We start from the raw sequence: 18,488 nt of genomic DNA, 5'->3' as shown, positions 1-18,488 counted from the left end.
ATTCATTCTGTGACCAACCACCTCAGTTCTAGTTACTCAGTTTTGTATTCAATCCACATTCGTTCACAACCCTTAAAAAAAATCATCTTACACATTCACGTTAAGTACCTCTTTCCCTTATGTCCAATGAGAACTCTTGTGTCAATCCACATTTGTCATTTTAAGAATTGCACTAAATTGGAAAGCTTAGTGTAACCTTTAACAGTTCAACATTACTATTTAGCTTAATAGACCTTATTTCCAGGTAAGATGTACATGAACAGCCTAAAGCAACCCTTTAATGCTTTCAGTTCTTAGGTTAGCCCTCAGAATGATTTTACTAACTTAATATTCCACATTTTCATTAATAATAGTGTTCATCATGCAAAGGCCAGTTGGCTCCCAAATTTCACTTGGTACTGGTAGGCAGGCATTACTGCATAAATGCAGCCTAATGATGTTATGTGGAAGGCTTTAGTGAAATCTCAAGATGGACAAAGATGAGGAGGGAAGAGGTCCTTTGTTGCTTAAAAATGCTGCCAGAACCATAATATAAAAAAGCCATAAAATGTGAATATATTGAGAAATCAGAGATACCAACCAAGGCTTTCTTTTCACACAAATCTGATATAAGGGTTAAACAGTACTCTGTGACAGTATCACTTGTATATATATATTCTCCAAATTAGGTAAAAAATGTCCCGACATGCTAAGCAGAAGTGATTTTATTGTTAAACACAAATGGAAAAGACATCTCAAATTACATTAAAGAATACAAAATACTTAGAAAACTGAGTCCCCCCTCCCTTGGCACATGATCTCCCCCACTCCACCACACCCCACCCCACCCCACCCCACCCATACTGCACTCAGATAGGTTATTTGATATCTTGGAGCAGCAATAGCGAGCCATAAGAGCCACACACTATGCACAGTCCTAACATCGTGATCTGTTTAGATTCTCAAAAATTATTCATAGTAATAATAAAACTCTGTTCCCAGAAATTAAGATTTTGTTCCATCAATATTTAATTGCTGTGAAGCCAGAGTTCTGCGTGTACATGGGACACAACAGGACAAGAACTGCATGAATCTGCTTGTATAAAACCACATAATTAAACATGCTCTTGTACAATTTAGCTGTTCAGCTGGAATCACCCATACAAAGTCTCCAAATGGAGGATGCAGCTTCCCAAAGGGCAGAAATGAGTTAACTCCCATCCATGTTAAGTAATGAAGAAACCTGAAGTCTGATCATCAGCTTTTTAAACAGCTGCGTTTTTTCCCTTAGGTTGGCTCCTTGCCAGCTTCACACTATGTCAATGTTTCACCCTTTGTTACCTGTCAATGGAAAAAAAAAAGTTTGCTTACTTTGGAATATAATTTCTAGGGAAACAGAAGAGACCTTATGTAGAAAAAAGAAATGTTAATATTTTAAGAAACATGAACAAAGCTTGGAAAGGAACGTGATTGCTGAAGCTGCTTGGGTATCGTATAAGAACTAATTCCAGCACTAGTTTCAAGTCTGCTCAGAAAGGTCTTTAAAGGAAAAAAAAGTATATTTTAGGTTTGCAAAACCTTTCCCTACTAAAAACCCAAAGGGTGTTGGGAATGGCACCTTCATGCTCAAGTGTCAAGCTTATCCTCAGCTTAGCCACTGGACGACTCTAGGCCACTGTCCCTCAGTGCAGCCTGTTATGGGAAAAATGGGAGGGAGCACTGCGCACATCTCCTTGAGCTCCTAAGAAAAGGTGGGATATAAAACTAACCAAGAAACAAATAAAACAACGGCTCAAGAAAAGCAGCATCAATCAAATGCTTATGACTATATACTCAGCCAGGGGATTTATCAATAACGATAACAGGAAAGTCACTTTACCTCATTTAAAAGGAGAAACGAACAAGCAGACTTGTCACTACTTTAAAACCACCGATTCCCTCCCCACCCCCAACAAAGGCAAAACAAAACCCGGTGACCCACCCAGAGGCAGCTGCCCCGCTTGATTCTGCCCAACCCACAGGTGCAGCGAGCGAGCCCTTCAAGCCCAGCCTCCCCCAAACAGGGGTCAGCCGGAGCCCGGGGACCAAGCCTGGGGAGTAACGCGGCCCACGGGAGAGGCGCTTGCGGGCCGAGCTCCCGCGGCAGCTTCCCCCGCGGCGCAAGGGAGATGCCTCACCCGGGCCTCGATGTATTCGATCCGTCTCTCCAGCGCCGTCAACTTCTCGTTGAGCGTGGCCAGGCGGGAGCGGCAGGACATGTCTGCAGAGCGAGAGAGCACCGTGAATGCCGGCCCCAGACCCCCCGCCCGCTCGCCCCGCCGCTTCCCCCGGGTCCTCTCCCTTCGGAGAGGATCCGCCTCCTCCTGCGCCCCTCCCGCCGGAGGAGAGGGGATGGCGTCCAACTCCTACCGAAGGAATTGAGGAAGTCCGCGATCTTCTTAATGGAGCTGGTGATCACTTCGATGTACTCGCGGTTCGCCCAGTCCTGGTGGATTTCGCGCTGGACCGGGTCCTCCTGCACCGACATGGCCGAATCAGCCAGCAGCACCTCCTCTTCCCACCGAAAAAGGAGGGCGCCTGCGCGCGTACGACGCTCCCAGCTGGCCGAGAGGGGCAGCCCCTGTCCCTTTCCCACTCATGAGCATGCGCGGCGCGGCTCCTACAACAGCCCGTCAGAGGAACTGAAACCCGGAAGTGGCTTGCAGGGCTGGTATCGTGCGCCAATTGGGCGCGCCTGCTCTTGTCTTTGGGCTTTCGGGTTGCTTCACTACGGTCGGAGCTGGGCTTCCTTTATGTTTGTTTGAAATTTTTGTGATATAGCCTATATGTCCTCTGCTGTTGGGATGGAAGCGAAAAGCTATTTACATTAGGAACACCAGATTTGGGTTGCAAAAATGCGGGTGGCCACGAGAGCCCTCCACTCTGTGGTCACATGTTCGGGTATTTTTTTCACGTTGCTTATTCCGTTTTCTTTAGAATTCAAGGCACCCACCGTCTTATTTCCAAGACAGCCCAGTGAGATTAACTGGGTCAGTCCGCTTCCTACCAAGAGCCATATGGGATCAAGCGGAAACTTGAGCCTGTCACCTCTCAAGTCAAGGCCTTCAAACGGAAGTAATATATTGGAGTGTAAGAAGCGTGAGAACAGGAAACAATCGGATATTTAAATTATTACTATCTGTACAAGGACATAATGGAAGGAAATATAAAAGGGGGTCAAATGACCAGGTAATGCCAGAGGCAGCTGGCATATTCCCTGTATGTGTAATAATGTGCAAAATAAATACAGTAATTATTCATAGTAAGTTATAACACTGATCTCTTGAACTTTGCTTCATTCCTTAAGAATAGAAAGGGAAGATGAGGCTATTGGCTCTATTTAAGTCTAAATAAATATAATCAATCTTCTTGATAAGTTTTAATACAGAAATTTTGCACCCTGACATCCCTCAGTCCATGTTTGTATTTGTACTGATTATATAACCTGCTAGTATGTATCTCTCTAACAGTCTGGCTGTGTCTACAGACTTGCTCACACATTCTGTTTGTGCAGCATTAATTAATTGTGCAACATTTGCTCATTGTTGTCATTTGTCCTCTGAAAAAGTGGGTGAAAGCAGTTCCACTGCCATGGGGGGAAGTGGGTCATGCACCTGCTTGTATATGCAGTTATGTAAATGTATGTATATGAAAAGGCAGGGTAGTGCAAAATATACTTTATTAATAGAATTAAAATGTACACAAACTGTCACTGAGACATACTATACACAGGTTGTCTTACTTTCAGTAGAAATAATTGGAAGAGAACAAGAGGATAAGAATGAGATATGCGGAAGGGATAGCTTCACTGGGGAAAGGAAGAGAAGAACAAAACTGGTTGGAAATGAAGTGAGGAAAAGAGGTAATTGAAAGCAAAGGAAATGGCAGAGTTTAGATATTACAAAAGGCAATTACCTCCTTCCAAGAATGGAAAAATCTTAATTTATCTTCAAGCTAAACTTCAGAGGTATCCATGCCTACATCATTTGCATTTTCACTATAGTTTTCAAATCACAGGAAGCAATTGTTTATTTTTATTTATTTAATTTTATACTGCCACATTCTATAGTTCCACTGTAGTCTGCGTTGTTCACATACTGCCTTGACAACTGTATCCAGTTCTTCGCGTCCAGTTCTGGGCACCACAGTTTAAGTACAAAAGTACTGGGAAGTGGGAAGCCTGTCCTCCAAAGAGAGATTAAGAGAACTGGCCATCATTAGAAGATGACAGGGTATGATAGCACTTAAAAGTATCTCAGAGGCTACCATACAGAAAAAGGTGATGACCTGATGATCACACACAAAATAATGCTCTCCAAAGCACATTCCAAAGTTACTGTTTTGTTTATTTTTGACATAAAATAGAGATCACTGTGGTACATACGCAATTGGAGAAATGAAATGCAGAATGGAAGCGTATTTCCATGAATTGTGAGGCTAAATGTGCAAAACAGATGGGCAGAAAGAACAGTGGACCGGGAGAGAAAAATGCTGATAACTAGTTTTTTAAATGCAAGGGCTTAAACCTGGGACATGCGGGGTGTTTCTGGGGAATGCTATGCTGTGAATAGCAATTTATAGAAATAGGCATATAGTCCTGATACCTTTTTTTAAAATGAACACAGTGAAACAGAGGTAGAAAATATATATGAAGAAAAACCCAAGAATAATCTTGTGTAACACAAAACCACCAAATAAAAATTCTCTATACAAAACAGCATTAAAATCATAAAAGTAAGAGAGAGAGGTAACAGAAAACACTTTAACCCATCTTCTCAAATAAATGTTTTTTAAAATAAAATGTTATCTTAAAGGAGTCTCCTTGTAACAATATAGTAATTCAAAAACCAGAATTTGAGGCTGTCAGAATCACTAAATTTCACTGTGCTTGATCTTATAAGTTTGCTTTGTATGTGATTAAAAAATAAACAGGAATGGAAATCAGGATGTGCTTTTATAAAAAAAATATTCTAATCATATATTATATAAACACTATGTTTATTTCATAATCCCCAACCCTACCTTTTTTATTCCCTTGGGGTCTGACATAAATATGAATACCAGTCTTTCATCTGGGATAGGTGTTTTTTATACCAAAAAATGTTCAATATAAACATACCTCCTGCTTTATATCCAACCACATGAATTATTAAATATGACTGGGCTCATTCCCTGACACAGCTGTCAAATCACGAAAGCTTTCAGTAAGCTATCCTAAGAAAGTTATATTAATTCTTGCACTCCAAATAAAACTTGTAATGTTTGCTTTTCTATATTCATGGGAAAAGGTATGGAGATGCAAGAAAAGGGAGATGGATGGGGGGGGGAGAAAAAAGTGCTCAATATATTCATTTTCAAAGTAGTAATAAGAGTATTAAAAGACAAACAAATAATACTGTCCTTGGCCCATCAATTTTATTTTAATATTGTCTGGATCCCAGTTATAAACTTCTTGGGATATAGAGGCACGTGACATACAGAACATGTTCAACATTACTGTTTCATTTTCTAAGTTCCAATCTAGGCCAAAAAAGTTCACCCAGAATTATAGCCCATTCTAATCAGAGCTGTCGTCATCACTATCATTGGTGTCCATTCTACCTTCAGTCTCTGAATCTTCCTTTTCCTCAACTGTCTGGGGAGATGAAAATGCCAAATGTTTAAACAATGAAGACTGGGGAATAAATCATATCTAAATTCTCCATTCCCAAACAGACTGGACGATGTGCTTTATCTTAATTCCTTAAATTTCAATTAATTTTAATTCCTTACATTTCAATTAACTCAGTGTTTTAGTCCATATATTTCCAAATTAGACCAATGCAATAACTTGGGAGCTGATTTCAGACAGAAATCTCCAAGCAATAATTCATCACGTTTGCACCATAAATGGAATTGCAGTTGACTATCCATATTATTAGGGTTCGTCTTATTTCTGTACATGAAAGATTTCATTCATCTGAAAGATGAGCCATCACTTTTTTCCTCATCTTCTAAAGGGGAAAAATTGAGTAATCCTTTCAAAATCCTTATTCATTTGAGCATGATTGTTCAGCACTACCTCTATGAAGTGTCGAAGAACAAAACATATCAATACCTATTTGGATAGAAGTGTGAATTGGAAAGGTCCAATTCAGAAAAAAAATATGACAGATTTTTTCCTGATTCCTTCCATTTTATACATTAATATTAGTGAATGTATCCATTACAATAAGCAGTATTTTGTTAATTTTTAGATTATTGCATGCATAAAGTCAGTCATATGCAGAAAAGGCAAGAAATAGCAGTTAGTAGTTTCCTTTCCCTCTCTGTGTGTTTGCTACTAAGTCTTTTATCAAATAAAAGTGAGGAAGTAAGTCACGGAAATACCCAAGACTGCAAAATATAGGATTAACAGAAAAGACCTTATAGGGGATTTTGTGAGCAACAAACTTAGTAGTCACTTCTCAGGGTCAACTATGATACCTAGCTAGTTAAAACAGAGGAAAGAGCTGGAATTCAGTTGCACCTTCATATATTTGTTACTTTTTAAAACAGGTTAGCATTGCTGCCATTTTTTCATATATAAGAAAGGAATGGTTTGGAGTGTCTTGCTTATCCTCATGTTAATTTTTCCCTTATATTTTATTGCCTACCCCCAGTAGAGCCTGCATCTCTTTTGGAAAAAATTAGTGCTGGTCTTTACCAAAAGCCAAGTATAGAGCCATCATCATAAGCAAACAATCTGCCTCTAGATAAATACCTCTCCAGTATCCTTTCTAGGGAGTGTGGACATCTCTGTTTCTTCTGCTTCAGTTACTTGTGATGCTTGTGAAAGGATCTCTTCTCCCTAGAACAGATTAAAGAAGTTAGATGCATATCAGAAAAGGAATATACTGGAGTCTCCATAACAGTATGAAGAGGGGTTGAGTGTAGGCTGCCCTGTCTTTCAGTCTGAAAGAATCAAAATCTATCCCTTTAATGTATGCTAGACAATGTATAATACAATGGAAATTCAGTAATTGATCAAGAGTTTTAGTAACTTATCCCCTCCTCTTAAAATACAACAAATGATCTCTTCTTCCCATATCCCATCTCTTATCTATAAACAAATCCATAAAGCATTGTCATTTCAATCCTGGTGTCATCAAAAGCCCATTAAAGATTATCTATTCTAACCTTGATCAAATAAACCAACTTTATATTCCTTCCTTTTACTTCTAACAATCGTAATCTTTAGTTCATTCAAATAATGTCATAGAACTTGATTTCTTTTTGGGTTTTTTTGTCCCTTCTCATGAGATTCTTCAAAACTTTAACAAGCCTCTTTTGTAAATCCAATACAGGAAAATTATCCAGGTCACTCTCTTGGTTTGTTATTTGTATACAGTACCGCTTTTAATTATTAAGACATCATCTGGTTTCTTGTATGTCCAGTGTAACATCTTTTTCTATGTCATTCTTGTAGCCTGTCATTTGTAAATCATTTTCAGGTCAGTCTCCATCTTGTCAGGTAGAACCTGTTCTTCTTCCATAACATTTTTAGTCACAGTCTCTCCATAAAGACAATGTCTCTGTTGAACACTATTAAAATTAACTTCTGAGTCCATTGTTCAAAAATATCCTTCAATATATCCAATGTTAGAATATTTTGCTTCATTCTGTAATTATAAGTTGAGTTTATGTGTTCTTTTAATTGTAATATTTAGTTCCCTCTAGCATCCAATTTTTAAAATCTTATTGGGTTTTTTTTAAATTCAAAACAAACGCATTTTCCCACGGGAGGGATTCTTTATAATTCTTAAAAATTATTTCAAATTTATCTGGACCCTTAGTCCATTTGTAACTTTCTAAATTCAAAGTTTTAATCACCCTTTTGCTGTTTATTCCAAAAACATTTTTTTAAAGTTCTTAGACTTGTAGTTAACTTTCTTTCACTAACGATTGAAGGAAACTCACCCAGTTCTATCAAACTTGTCAATCCAAAGGTTTCTGGTAGATGAAAAGCAGTTAACAAGCAATTTCTGAATGTGATTACAAAAGGAAGTATGCGAACTTAGTGTCCTATCGAAGGCACCAACCACGGTTTGAGCAAGATGGCTATTTCCTCATCTCCCAGAGCTCTAACATGCTGGAGAGCTCTATCTTGCAGTCTCCTTGCAAGAAGCAGCTGTCTGGAACACTTGTGGGCAATCTCAAATCCTCTCTTTGTCTGGAGAAGAATTATTGAAGAGCCTGTTACTCATCTGCTCTTCACTCCGCTGCAGTCGTCGAATTCACTTTTTGCGGAGCCGTCTTCAGTCCACCATTTCTTCCTTCGGAAGCTCAAGTTAAAAATATTTTCAGTAAATAATATTTGAGCTATATTCTATTAATGGCATCTGCTGTTCACTAAGATATTAACGATTATATTTTCTGTACTGTACTTCCACACATACACACAAAAAAGCCCCACTTCTCTTCTGAAGTAGACTTTCAGTGGATTCTTTTCTAAAACTATTTTTACTGGAAGACAGAAGCAATTTCAGGTCATCTCTATGGAAATATGATCAATTATTCAGTTTGTAGCAATTGGGCCACCGTTTTATGAATGTGATTACAAAAGGAAGTATGCGAACTTACTTACTTCCAGACAAGCTAGAGAAGAAGAAAGAAACATGGAATAATATCTTCTGTGCTCTGTATGAAGAACCCAGGTCAGTGTAACAATTATATTTTAGGGTAGTGATTGTTCATGTTCTGAAAACTATTTTAAGTTTGGCATTTCTTCTGTGTACCAAAGCTTGCTCAGTAAATTCATTTAAGTGTCATCTGCTATAAGCTGCAACCTTTTGTATAACTGAATGATTATCTGAAGCTTAATTCCAAATCATATGCATGAGGTCAGACAATTAATTTTCAAGTTTTTCAAATAATAATGCCCATTGAACATGTGTGAAACCCAATTAATGGGCCATTCATGAGGCACATACACTTACCTGCAAGTCCCTATTTTTGAGGATGCCCACCCAGAAAGCCTCCTGACAATGATTGAGAGCCAGCATTGCTTTTACTCGGTATACAAATAGCTCGAGGGACTTCTTTAGTAGAGGTACATGACTGGTGAGTCCTGTGTCTTGATGAATCTACATGTGAAAAAATGCAAACCAAGAAAGAACCACTTATATTCTTCAGACTCTTTATTATACATAATCAATATTACTATGTAAAAGGGATATTAGATTTGAACGTAAAAAATCTGGGTTCAAATCCTATTTTATGAATGCACTAAGTGGCCTTTGGTATGTCTCCTTAGTGGCCTTTGCATTTTTCTTGGAGGAATACTTTCCTCCTATTGCTAATTAGAGAATGTAAAAAAAAATCAAGAAATTAATATTTATATTATGATAAAGAATATTTATAATAACAAAACCAGCAATATTAAAAAACAGATAAACAACAGTTTTACAGCATATTAGTCTAAATAATGTTAGCCTTATTATTATGCATGGTCAGGAACAGGGCATTTCCAAGCATTACTTTTTCATTGCTCCATCACAAAGGATAAATAAAATATGAAGAGTATGCTAACTTGCTAGAAATAGAGGAACTAAAGTAACCAGAGTTCACTAGCATTGTAGTTGTAGTTTCCTTTACCTTGGAGTGGCCACACACATGGTGAAGTTGTCTGGTGCTCAGTTGCAAGGTTTTCAACAAACTCTGCACATCCTCCTGCAAAGCCAAAGAAATCCATTTAGAAACCTGTGCAAAATGGCTACCTATTTGAAATTTTGTTCTGTAATGATATACAGTTGTGGCACAGGATGGTTTGTGAATTATTGAGGTTTGCAAATCATAGTTTATTATTTAGTATGTCCATTCAATAAAATATACTGAAGCATTGACAACCACTTCACAAGGTACATGACCCTAAAGGCAGGCATGTTATTAAATGAATACTTTGGAAACTAAGTAGGGTTGAGCCTGCTTAGCACTTGTATAAGAGACCTCCAGCAAATTCCAAGGGCATTAACTGGGCCGCAAAGTGAAGAAAGCACCAATAATAATAATAATAATAATAATAATAATAAAATTTATATGCCACCCGACCCCGGTGACTCTGGGTGGTTTACAATTGTTAAAAACATTTCAGAGCAAAAAACAAAAAGGAAGAAAGGGGCATCAGTCATCCTTGCCAAAAAAGGCAGTGGCAAACCACTTCTGTACTGTTTTCAAAAAAAAATATTGCATGGATGTGTTCATGTACCCATCAAGAGTCGAGGTCAACTTGAAGGCATCTTTTCCTTTTTAAAAACGGAGGGGTCTTTGTGTTTGCCTTCAAGTGAGTTTTTGATTCCTGGCAACTGCCTGGACTAGTTTTATTTATTTTATTCATTTATTTTTCAAATTTAGTTGCTGCAGTTTTCTTGGCAAGGTTTTTCAGAAGTGGTCTGCCCTTGCCTCATTCCCAGGGCTGAGAGAGAGTGATGGGCCCATGGTAACCCAGATAGCTTTGTGCCTAAGACAGGACTAGAACTCAGGGTCTCCTGGTTTCTGGCTTGGTGCATTAATCACTGCACCAAACTGGGTCTTTTACAAGAGTTTACTTATTTTATAATTTCAGTTTCTATGCCTGCCCACTTGTACACAATGCACAACCACCCAGAGTTGCTTGCGAGATGGGTGGTGCAGAAATGAGCAATAAATAAATAAATAAATAATGCTGGTGGCTGACAAAGGTCATCTGTATAATACATGTAGTTTGGCACATGCACACCTGAAATATCTAATACATACATTTTCCAAAAATAGCAGAGGATGCAGGACTCATTTAAGTATGATATTATCGAACTACATGTGCTTGTTTTGAGTCTTGGCAGATTTGCAAGAAAAATCACTTTTTTCAAAGTTCTTACCATTCAATTATGTTAAACATTTCTCCCCCTTTTCTGTTATTTTCTGCAGGAAGTCACTGCACAATAGACTTGGAAAGAACAGATATGAGCAGCTTAATACACTCTCAGTCCATCAAGAAACAGCCCCATCCCTAACACCTTACCCTGTGCTTTTTAAAGCTGTAGTCCAAGAGGGGCATTCCAACCTTCAAAAATGTCTCTATAAACAGACGACCATACTGGGTAAAAAACAACAACAAAATGTCAGCAAATGTGGCCAATTCTTACAAAAATGGGCGAGTGCTCTAACCTTAAGTCATAATTCGCAGCATTGAAGCACTCACTATGCTTGTTTAAATTTTAAATGATCTAATTTCTTATTACAGAAAATTGTATCATCATCATCATATTTATTTAAATAAGCTCTTCCTCAGCAAATCCAGGATGTCTACCAGCAAGATTGGAAAACAAGTTTTCTGGAGATGCAGAGAACTGTCATGGAACTGTATTAGAGTTTCCTAGTATCACTTCCAGAACTTCTCATAATTCCAGAGCAGGTGCTCCCCTCACACACTGAAACCAGATATTTAGGATGGAAGTCATTGTAAGGTGAGTAAAAGTCCACTTATGCAATGGGACTTCAGCCTACTGTCCTCCCTCCTGGCAGACCCACATACCCACTAATATCCCCCTCCACCTTCTGGAGCAGATTTTCAATGTATACAAGGCAGCAAAAGCAGAGGGGCCATCATTTCACCCTCTCATTTTGCTGACAGAAGAGGTTTACTGAATCCTACTCAAAGTTTACAGTATAATCAACAGTCTTCTGTTCTGCAATCTTTGTGTACACAGATAGTACACTTGGGAGAGGTTGTGTGAGCAGGTTCAGGTGCTGGGCACTAGGTTCAGACAGTGATATGGAAAGCCCTTGTATGACCAAGTTCACGTAATCAGCATCTCTCATTAAATAATCTGTGCCGCCCCCTCCTTTTTGTAATAACTATTGATAGAAATAAGGTTCAGAACCAAGTGGATTCCTCAGAATGGAAGCTTCTGGAAGTCCTAACCTAGCTACAGCTGTTCAGCATTGAAGAGTTCACTTTGAGGAATGGCAAAATTAGACAATTTAGCCTTTAAGAAAAGCATGTTAGGTTGGAGCCCATCTGAATTATATGTAACTTAAAATATGCATCCATGTGTACACCCACCCACCAATAAAAATAGTGCATAACAGCCAAACCAGAAACAAGTAGAGCAGAAGGCAGAGTCACAATGCTTCCCTCTCAATGGTAGCTATGATCCTCTACCTTTGAATTCCAGTTTTCTCCTAGGGAAATAACGCTGATGTGAAAGGTAATCCCCAAAACAACACCGGCATGAAGAAGTTGTGGACATCGATACTCAGAGCAGCTGTATATGAAAAGCTATAAAAAAAATTCCTGAATTTTGTCTCTCTTATCATGTGATTCTTACTCACCTTCAAGCAAACACTGAGTACAGGGCGACTGTCAAATACCTGTTTGGAGAGAGGAAAAAAAGCTTCTGTATTACAAGTATAAGATAATATAGTGCTAGTTTAAAAAAAACACAAATACTACTGCAGAACATGAATAGAACAGAACAGACCACCACATTCCTTCCTAGATATCACATTGATGCTACAGTATTTAGCTGAAAGAAAGGTGGTGATTTATTTATTTAATAGGCCGCCCATCTTGTATACATGACTCTGGGTGGCTAACACTTAAAACAGAGTAAAAACAATAAAAACAACAGAAATAGCATAAAAAATAGCAGAAGTGGGCTCACCCATACTATCAGTATATTCTCTCTCAATCATACTATCACACTAAAAGTCACCCTAACTGCAGCATAGCACAGAATAATTTTTTTACCCCAAATCTAATCTGAGAATGAAATCCCCACTGTAACATGAGAAGGGCTGCCAAATCCTTCTGAAACCAAAACTGGAGATTCCCCCCTCTATAAACAAATGTGTGCATGACGTATTGGCAATGGCAGCTGAAAGAAGACAGAGGGAAGGAAGCAAGGGAAGACAGTTACAAACTAAGCATTTCTTCAAAATTAGGAATGTTGTTTGTTAGATAATGGCAAAGAAAGGAAATGACTAATAGAATTTTTATACAAAAAATTAAGAACAGGAATTTAATACAGGCAAAGAACATGGATAGTTTTAAAGAGACTGTAATGTGCAAAATAATTCCAATTGTCTAGACTGAAAGTCAACAACATGATGCTTGCAGGATCATGACATTCACATCACAGAAGGTGTCCACTGACACAAATTTCAGTGAATATATAAATACATATAGTTGAAATCTCTTACAGTACTTAAATCTGGCAAGATCTATGTTCTTTCTTGCATGCAGAATATTAGATTATTTGTTGTGCCTCTACAATAAGTTGCCATTGAGTTTGGTAGAAGAGTAATGTATTCAGAATAAAAAGAAAGTTTCAACACAATTCATTGGGACTACAAAATCAAAAGTCAGTGTATTTAAATCTGTAATCTATAGTGAAGATATCAACAGACAAAATGTAATCACGGTTTCATACACAAGAAACATTAATGTGAATGTTACTCACCTTGATCAAGTTAACAAGGATGTGGAAATCACGCACAGCCATGTTCCAGTGTAACAACTTCTCTAATTGGATCTATGGAATGCAGAGAAAATGACATTATTTGGGTATCATGCAACTGTCTAAGACAGAAAGGATTTCAATATATTGCAACTCACTTGCCCCATTTATGGAACTATTAGCTTTTATCTCTCAATGTCATATGAATGTTACAGATGTATTTTTTTTACTTCATGTTGTTATTGCAAGGCTGTGTTTAATTTCTCATGTTTTTTCTATTAGAGAAAGTTGATAGTTTGTTCACCAAATCCAGATTTCTTTCCAAAACCCCCACAATTTTAGATTGAAAATAAAATATTCTATTCTTGATAACCCAGAAATTCCATTGTTATCCATAAGAGTTACTAATATGCAAACTTAGGTTGATAGATTAAGACTGCAAATGCGTACATATCTATCTTGGAATAAGGTCCAGTGAATGCAACAGGATTACACTAAACAAATTTGAATGGTGTTGAAGCATAGAACAACTCAAATATTGTGCTAAAACCTATACAGAGTTCTTGTGCAGTTTTAGTTTTTAATAACTTCTATATAAAATATAAACTATCTAAAATGCATCAGAGAAGGAATTTTGTGGGCTTTCACACTTCCTTCCCTCTGAGGCTGCTGCAAGAATGGGATCAGATTTGCTTCCATTTTCTTCCATTTTCAACAGCAAAACCTAGATTTAATGGACACCCCCCCCACACACACACTTAGCAAACCGAATGCAACAGACAAAATTTCCATTTGGAAATTCCCTGGAAATAATGACCAAGTCCATTAAATCAAAAGTAGTTCAGATGAGCCACATACATTTAAGCTAATTTACATTAACTGCATGCTAAATAACCGGACGTTTACATTAAGTACATTAATTTATGTAAACTTCATTACACAAATGACATACATTTCATCATACACATAATGACATCATTACACAAATGACATAAATTGACAGTGTGATATAAATTGTCATGAAGTCTGATTTTAAGGACATTGGGTATCAACACACTGCTCCCCTCCAAATGGTCCATTAAACTGAAGTTTTACTGTAACAATATTAGTCTGTTAGTTCCAAATTCTACAGTCATGCAAAAACCATGATAGAGGCAGGAGTCCCAGTTGTCTTTCCTTCCATCCCACTTTTCCACTCACAAACACATGTAGCTGGGTTCGCTTATATGGGGCAGAACTTTCACCTGATTGCTATCCAGTGATCTTTATTCAGGGAAGATTGCTGAAGAAAGGCAAGTGTATGTTTGAGGCTGGGGAGGTAGAAACCAGCCGTTCCCAGGCTATAGATGGTGGTTATAGAAACATACCCCAACTGCCTGACTTGCCACTAAATGCCCTGCTAATTTGGAAAGGTAGGAGGAAGAAGCTTTAAGTTTAAGCCCTTGAGAAGTCCCTGGACAATCAACTGTTGTGGGTTATAGCCATAGATAAGAATCTTATCTCCCATAGTATTTGCCTGGCTGGTTTGATCTGGCAGGATTGGCATGCTCTGGGTTCCATCAATCAAGCAATGCCACCTGTTGGGATCCCAGAAGTCCTGTTGGGATGCCTTCTCTGTAGCAGCACCTGCCCTCTGGAATGTGATTCTCTCCAAGATCCCAACCATCCTCCCTTATGGGTATTTTGAAGGGCCTGAAGATGTGGCTCTTTGCCCAGGCCTTTGGCAAGGATGATTGACACCCCTTTTCATCCTTTTCCTTGTTCCCATCCAGGTTTGTTTCCTCTGCTATCTCTGTTCTCTGTTTTGTGTTGTTTTTCTGTTTTTGTATTGCTCCTTGTTTTTAAATGTTTTTAACAATTTGTAAACTGCCCACAGTCACTAGGGTTGGGCAGCATATAAATTATTATTATTATTATTATCAAAGTTATGTCTGTGAATCTTCTGCCAAGTCAAGTATTTACTGCCAAGCTGAGATATGTAGCCTGAGAGAAAGAGAAAAAGAGAAACCTCTAACAAGCTCATTGATTCTTGCTGCTATTAGGAGTAAGGGAAACTGAGTGAAGCCTGCATTCCATGCAGGCTGATGAATGACCAAGAGTTGCAAATGACCCATATATTAGTCATGTGTGCACTAAATCGTGCTTAAGTTAAGTACAGTTCATTACAAGATTAGGCAGTCTTTGGGGATATATACTTTCCCAACATGGCTGCCTTGGAAAAGTTTGCATATTCACAGAAAATCAAAATACATTTGCGTTAGAATGAGAGGAGACATTCTGCTACCCTTTTTATATCTCTAGGTTACTTTCCTCTTTCTTCCTGGGCAGATGCAGACAGTATGTTTTTAACAAAGCGTGGGACTGCAGCCACCCATTATTTGTATTTCCCAAAAATGCCTATAAGACTCAAAAATATCATTGCATATGAAAATGACTGATGCTTTGCTTTGCAGAATTCTGGCTCCTAATTTATTTTCTATTTTAATTAGAAGAGTCATTTAAAAAGCCAGGTACAGTACAGCACCACCAAGAGAGGTGTCTATGGGTACCATTTACTGAAAAAAGCCAGCTTCAGAAATAATGACTTTTTACAAAACCCATAGCTAAGACTAAACATAGTTTAGCTGGATTCAGACACTAGGCTGAACTTTTATCTCCTTGAAACTGAGGTGAAGACAATGAGCAATCTCAGACTTAGCCCAGTCTTAGTCACGTAACACTCTACCATAATATATATTTTTTAATCTGTTCAATCGTGTCTGATTCTTGGAGACTGCCTGGACAAGTCTCTGCAGTTTTCTTGGCAAGGTTTTCTGCAGTGGTTTGCCACTGCCTCCTTCTGAGAGAGTGACTGGCCGAAGGTCACCCAGCTTTGTGCCCAAGGCAGGACTAGAACTTCCAGACTCCTGGCTTCTAGCCCAGTGTCTTAACCACTACACCACACTGGCTCGCCTACCACAGTGTGGGGATGTTCAAATGAGGTTACTGTCTGTTGTGAATAATATATTTAAGTAATTATGTTTTCTATAAATACACAGATAAGGATTTGAATAATTCCCAACAAGTACTTCCAAGTCATCACCAGGTTTTCATGCATGCCAGTTCACAAATACTGATGCCATATTATGTTCCTTGTCATTCAAAATTCAGGTAGATGTTTTCTGTCTTTCAATACCAAATCATCTCTATGAAACATGTAAAAAAGAATACATATTCTCTCCCTGAATGATGGCATACTCATAGCATGCATATTTCCTGCCAGAAACCCCAAGTTCTATTTTGTCACATTACCTCACTTGAATCTGATGATGTTCCAGCAGAAATGCTTCTTACTGAAATCTCTAGCTGAGTCATCATCACACGGAAGAAAATGGGAAAAGTTTGTCTGGTAAAAGAAAGGGTGAGGAAATACTAAATATATTAATCCTACTACTCAGCGTTATGACATTACCTCTTCCTGAAGCATATGTAGTATCTATCTCTCGAACAAGATTTATTTCTGGAGAACTGCCCAATGGGAGAAAAAGAACCCTCTCGAACTAGCTATTATATAAAATACAAAAGTCAGCTTAAAATAGATGAAGCCATGTGGTTATTATCATTCAAAGTAAGGACACTGAATTCAAATCAAGGAAGCAAAACCATATTATGAAGCTAAGCAGACCTAAGTAATTATGCTAAATATTGTCAAGGACAGCCCAAATTATCCAGCATTTCCATTTTCATATATTCAGCTTGCAATCAGATGCGTGGAGAAACACTCAATTATTGTATAAATTTGGTTAATAAATATATTGACAGCCATCTTTATTGTAAGAACGATGGTGACATATTGGCCAAATTGTTCAGGAACCTGGCATGTATATCTAAAGCATGACAAAAGTCACAGTAGTTGTGAATCTGCTGGCTTTTGGAAAGAATATCCAAGGACCTAAGAAAATAAGTGAGAAAGCTGAAAAGCCTCAGTGCACTTACAGGATTTTAATTCACAGACTTGCAATTGTAATTGAAGTCACGTACTTTTGGAAAGATGATGAACAAATCTGAGCCATAGTCGCTTATAAGTAAACAACCTTGCTAAGCATTCAACTATTATGGTAATAGAACCATCAAGTATTTATTCCCAAATGTGGTCAGTGAAAATTTGGCTTCCTAAAATATTTTCACTTTTATTTATTTATGTAAGCCAACTTTGCAATCCTACTGTTTACAGAATGTCTACTAAGTGTATGAAAGCAATATAAGGTCAGATGCCACAGTTACCCTCGGGCATTATGTCCTGTGATCACAATATACTGCTATAAAATGGTCCCATCCTGCTGCCAATATCTTGATCATCTAAGCCTTGTGTCTTCCCCAAACACTCTTAATTCTACAAAGATGAAATCAATGCATCTTTAGTTTTTGATTTGCTCATTCAGCTTATGAGGAGGGCAGGGGAAAAAAAGTAGTGCTAACTCTACCTAACTTCACTTTTTTACTTTAATACAGCTAAAACAAAAAGAAGAAAACAAAACACAAAAATACAAAAAAGGAGACAATAGAAGAAGAAATTAAATAAGGTACAACAAAAATTATACATATATAAAAATTAAAACCAGACAGTTTTTAAACAACAAATTGAACCTTAAGTGCAGGGAATCATATTGTCAAGCCTGTAACAGTGCATGAGCAAGGAAACGTGATTCACATAGAGTCCAATTAATTAGACTTAACGCCAGGAAGAAGGGGTTAGATTACAGAGTCTTGGAAACTAAAGAAGAAAACTGCAGCCTTTTTTTATTAGTGAGTACATTAAGGAAGGGTCCCTGTAAGCTGTTTGAATTCACCCTCATAGATTCCTTAGTTCCTTGTCTGTCAGTTAGACAGAGACCCCATTGAGAGGCTGAAACGTCCATCTCTTCCTCATTTGCCATGTTTTGAACAATTCCCTTTTCTTTCCTGAATTCCAGAATCACCTTACAAGTTTTCTAGTCTTTGCTTTACACTGATGAAGAGCCAGCTCAAAAGCTT

General features: G+C 38.0%; 2 protein-coding genes across 2 annotated transcripts in view; both read right to left on the bottom strand.

Annotated features, from left to right (window-relative positions):
- Positions 1 to 848: 848 nt before the first annotated feature.
- BRK1 (BRICK1 subunit of SCAR/WAVE actin nucleating complex) lies at positions 849 to 2,589 on the bottom strand. Its single transcript, XM_063292011.1, has 3 exons — positions 2,389 to 2,589; positions 2,157 to 2,239; positions 849 to 1,320 (listed from the first exon to the last, which is right to left on the bottom strand). The coding sequence occupies exons 1-3, from the start codon at positions 2,504 to 2,506 to the stop codon at positions 1,294 to 1,296; spliced, it is 228 nt and encodes a 75-aa protein (XP_063148081.1). The 5' UTR covers positions 2,507 to 2,589; the 3' UTR covers positions 849 to 1,293.
- A 2,829-nt stretch (positions 2,590 to 5,418) lies between these two features.
- Positions 5,419 to 18,488, bottom strand: part of FANCD2 (FA complementation group D2) — a 49,521-nt gene continuing 36,451 nt past the window's right edge. Inside the window, exons 36-43 of the mRNA XM_063292010.1 lie at positions 16,767 to 16,860; positions 13,479 to 13,550; positions 12,349 to 12,387; positions 11,036 to 11,110; positions 9,634 to 9,708; positions 8,976 to 9,122; positions 6,761 to 6,847; positions 5,419 to 5,653 (exon numbers count right to left, since the gene is read on the bottom strand). Of these exons, the coding sequence (XP_063148080.1) occupies positions 5,576 to 5,653; positions 6,761 to 6,847; positions 8,976 to 9,122; positions 9,634 to 9,708; positions 11,036 to 11,110; positions 12,349 to 12,387; positions 13,479 to 13,550; positions 16,767 to 16,860 (667 nt within the window). The 3' untranslated portion in view covers positions 5,419 to 5,575. The remainder of the gene's footprint in view (positions 5,654 to 6,760; positions 6,848 to 8,975; positions 9,123 to 9,633; positions 9,709 to 11,035; positions 11,111 to 12,348; positions 12,388 to 13,478; positions 13,551 to 16,766; positions 16,861 to 18,488) is intronic.

This window comes from Candoia aspera, chromosome 2, assembly GCF_035149785.1.
Source record: "Candoia aspera isolate rCanAsp1 chromosome 2, rCanAsp1.hap2, whole genome shotgun sequence".
NCBI lineage: Eukaryota > Metazoa > Chordata > Lepidosauria > Squamata > Boidae > Candoia > Candoia aspera.
This window is presented reverse-complemented; position numbering and strand designations above follow the sequence as displayed.